The sequence below is a fragment of the Microtus ochrogaster genome, chromosome 22, assembly GCF_000317375.1.
Source record: "Microtus ochrogaster isolate Prairie Vole_2 chromosome 22, MicOch1.0, whole genome shotgun sequence".
NCBI classification, from domain to species: domain Eukaryota; kingdom Metazoa; phylum Chordata; class Mammalia; order Rodentia; family Cricetidae; genus Microtus; species Microtus ochrogaster.
The window spans coordinates 10,936,645-10,940,221 of NC_022023.1; the positions used below are offsets into that span (position 1 = coordinate 10,936,645).

Sequence of the window (3,577 nt, forward strand, 5' to 3'; positions counted from 1 at the left end):
CCACAGCTGGAGGGACATCCACAGCTGGAGGGGCACCCACAGCTGGAGGGCATCCACAGCTGGAGGGGCACCCACAGCTGGTGGGGCATCCACAGCTGGTCATAGGATGACACAGGAAGCAGGGAGAGAAGAAATGAGACTGGCAGAATGACGACCAAGACAGAAACACTTCGAGTGGGCACAGCTGTTTACCACTTTATCTCTCCCGCATATACTGAAAACTTCACACCACTGAGAGTTTTCATTTTCACATTATTATTTAAGATTCGGCTCCATAACTCATGGTTTTTAACTGGTTGTCTCCTGCCTCTCAGCTTCCGGAGAACTGGAATTACAGCCTGAGCCACCATGTCCAATTCAAGCTTTTGGTTGTTTTTCAAATTCCAGTCCCCTCTGCATATTAGCTAAATATTTCTGGGGGAAGTCATTTGTCCTCTTAAAGCAGAAAAGGACAGTCATTCTTGCGGCATCAGGATTGAAAAGTGACTGAAGTATGGCCTAAAGTAACCTGGAAAATAGTTGACATTTATTGTACTGTGCCTCCAAGTGGCATCCTATTTAACCCTCCAGCCAATCCCCTCCTGGGAACAATTACTACCTCCGTGTTCATATGTGCAGACAGACAGAAGGTACTCTGTCCGGGATCATGTGGTCAGAGGCAAACCTTGGCGGTGCCCTCCAGACTTCATGTTCTTACTGCACCATCTCCTATACACTCAACAATATTCTGTTTTATTTTTTTTACCACTTCATATAAACACAACTGATACAAACAAACTGGGCAGCAAGATAACACATAGAGCTACCTAGCCAAACCCGTCGTCTCCTTGAAAATGTACTTCTACTACAAAACAGCCCACATACCTGTTAAGTGCAGACGTCAGCCTGAATCCAGGATGCTTTTCTTCTTTCCAAGGAGGCTGCTGCCTTTAGAAACCAGAACGACATTAAAAAGGGAAGAAGGTTAAGCTATGGGATCAAAGAGTGTTTGGTAGCCGGCTCTTCTAACCTCACCATCTGGGCCCTGGGTTATCTAAAATGCTCAGGCCTTGCTCTGCTCAGCACTGAAGAGGAGGCCGGACTGAGTGGCCTCTCTGAGTGGCAGTTCTGTCTTCCAAGACAACTACCACGAATCCATAGCACGGCATCAGCCAGCTGGGCACACTTGGACGCTGGGTGGAACTAGTCAAAGGAAGAATGACCCTCCCTCTCTCAGGGACAGTAGGTCTTATTCCAGTACGCCAAGTTTCCCTCATCGTGCACCTTGAGTGTGTGTGCAGGGCTGCTTTGGCCATCCTGGATATGATTATTTGCTCTCTCATGGAAGGCCACGAGTGCAACATACTTGCTAGCCATCCTATGAAGACAGTCACCTGACCAAGCCCAGGGTTCTGAGGAGCAAAAGACACCCAGGGATACGGGGCTGAAGCGCATCCGTCTGGAGATCTACCCTTTCTCACCTAAAGTACAATGCTGTACCTTACACACGTGAACCTCAGGACTCCTGAGGAGGCTGAGACCTGCGGTGGGGTCAGTGCTGCTCCATCTTGACTTTCTCAGATCCAGACTACGCTATTCATGATAGGGGCTCAGTCAGTATTTGCCCAAAGAATTGATGAGGGAAAGATTGAGAGTTGACATTCAGAGAATTCTCGCTCTTTTTTTTTTTAATGTCTTCTCTTTAAAAAAAAAAATTCCTCCCTCCCTCTCTCCCTCCCTCCCTTCTTCTGTTTTTTTAAAAATATTTATTTATTTATTTATTTATTTATTTATTTATTTATTTATTTATTATGTATACAATATTCTGTCTGTGTACAGGCCTGAAGAGGGCACCAGACCTCGTTACAGAGATTGTCAGCCACCATGTGGTTGCTGGGAATTGAACTCAGGACCTTTGGAAGAGCAGGCAATGCTCTTAACCACTGAGCCATCTCTCTAGCCCCCCTTCTTCTGTTTTTTTGAGACAAGGTTTCTTAGTAGCTATGGAGCCTGTCCTGGAACTCAATTTGTAAACCAGACTGACCTCGAACTCACAGAGATGCTGCCTGCCTCTGCCTCCCAAGTGCTGGGGTTAATGGCGTGTGCTACCACCGCCCGGCATCTTGTTTTCTGGGACAGGGTCTCACTCTGTATCTGAGGCTGACCTTGAATTTACAGCAATCCTCCTGCTTCAGCTACCCAAGTTCTGGGATTACAGCTATGGGCCATCACTCCTGGTGCTACATACACTTTAGGGATCTCTGAAGTCTGATGTGGAGGTGTGAACTAAGGCAGTCAGTCCTCTTTCCGTGACTGTCTAATGGGTCACCATTACACCGGATACAAAACATATTCACAGGCACTAGACCAAATACATTTTCAATTTAGGAGTCTTTCATCCCCTTCAGTAACTGACTAGGAAACGCCAGAGAAGGAATTTATGTTTTCATGTCTATCATAAGACTACCAAGTCAGACATTTTGTTGGTAAATGTTTTCCCAGTGTATTTCTATTTGAATCTAGATTTGCTTAAGTAATTTTTATTCTATATTTTCTTACAAGCTCAGAATTATATATGGAAAGGCTGAGATTGTTTGATGTTGTTGTCATCTGAGATAGGGACTCATTTCATTGCCTGGGCTCCCTGGAGTTCACTATGTCACTTAGACTAGCCTCCAACTTGTGATTCTGCAGACACCTAAGTGCTGGGATTGCAGGCATGTACCACCATGCCCAGCTCAAGACTTAAACTTTAGAAGATAAAACAAAATGTGATGTTAAAATTTCTAGCTAGGCCAGGTACTTGGGGCACAAGCAGGAGTATTGCTGTGAATTCAAGGCTAGCCTGGTCTACATAGCGAGCTCCAGAATAGCCTGGACTACATAGAGATGCCGTCGTCCCACCTTCCCCCCCCCTCCAAAAAATATCATGGTGGAACTTGTCTCTGATTCCATCATTGGAAAAGCAGAAGCAGGAGGATCAGGAGTTCAAGGCCCTCCTTGACTATATCACAAGTTTGAAGCTAGCCTGAGCTATAAGAGACCCTGACTCAAATTAAAAAAAGCCAGAAACTTAAACAATATATAAATAAGTCTAAAACAATATTCAAGATGGTTAAACCACCTTAAAAAGAGGTTCTCTCCTATCTGTTAAAGTACTCCTATAAAACAAAACAAAACACAACACTTTTGTTTAGCTCTCTTACCTTGGCCAGCTCTCATCCAGGGCCTGCGAAGGATAACTGGCTGCAAAAGTATTCCCATCAAATTAGTTTTTAATAAAGGAAAACAAAATTTATGGGGAGTTGAAGCAGAATTAAGAAACTGAAACTGGAGGTTTGGCCGCTGAGTTGCCCCCCACCCCTTAATGGGGCACGCCTCTCCACAGTCTCACTAGTTCTGTGATCTGTTCTCTAACCATGTCCTCACCGGGCTTGCGTGGGCTGTTTCTGTGTCGTGTACGTGCATATGTGTTATGAGTGAACTGTGCAGATGTGTGTCTGCGGAGGTCAGAAGTCATCCTCAGAAGCCATCGATCTTGGTTTGTTGTTGCTGTCGTTTCATCGTGTGTGTGTGTGTGTGTGTGTGTGTGTGTGTG

At 45.2% G+C, this 3,577-nt stretch overlaps 1 protein-coding gene across 2 annotated transcripts in view; it reads right to left on the bottom strand.

Moving 5' to 3' along the window:
* Positions 1–3,577, bottom strand: part of Crtc3 (CREB regulated transcription coactivator 3) — a 101,755-nt gene that overhangs the window by 31,039 nt on the left and 67,139 nt on the right. For both annotated transcript variants that reach the window (XM_026784247.1, XM_013350185.2), the window contains exons 4-5: positions 3,186–3,247; positions 865–927 (exon numbers count right to left, since the gene is read on the bottom strand). In XM_026784247.1, the coding sequence (XP_026640048.1) occupies positions 865–927; positions 3,186–3,247 (125 nt within the window). The remainder of the gene's footprint in view (positions 1–864; positions 928–3,185; positions 3,248–3,577) is intronic.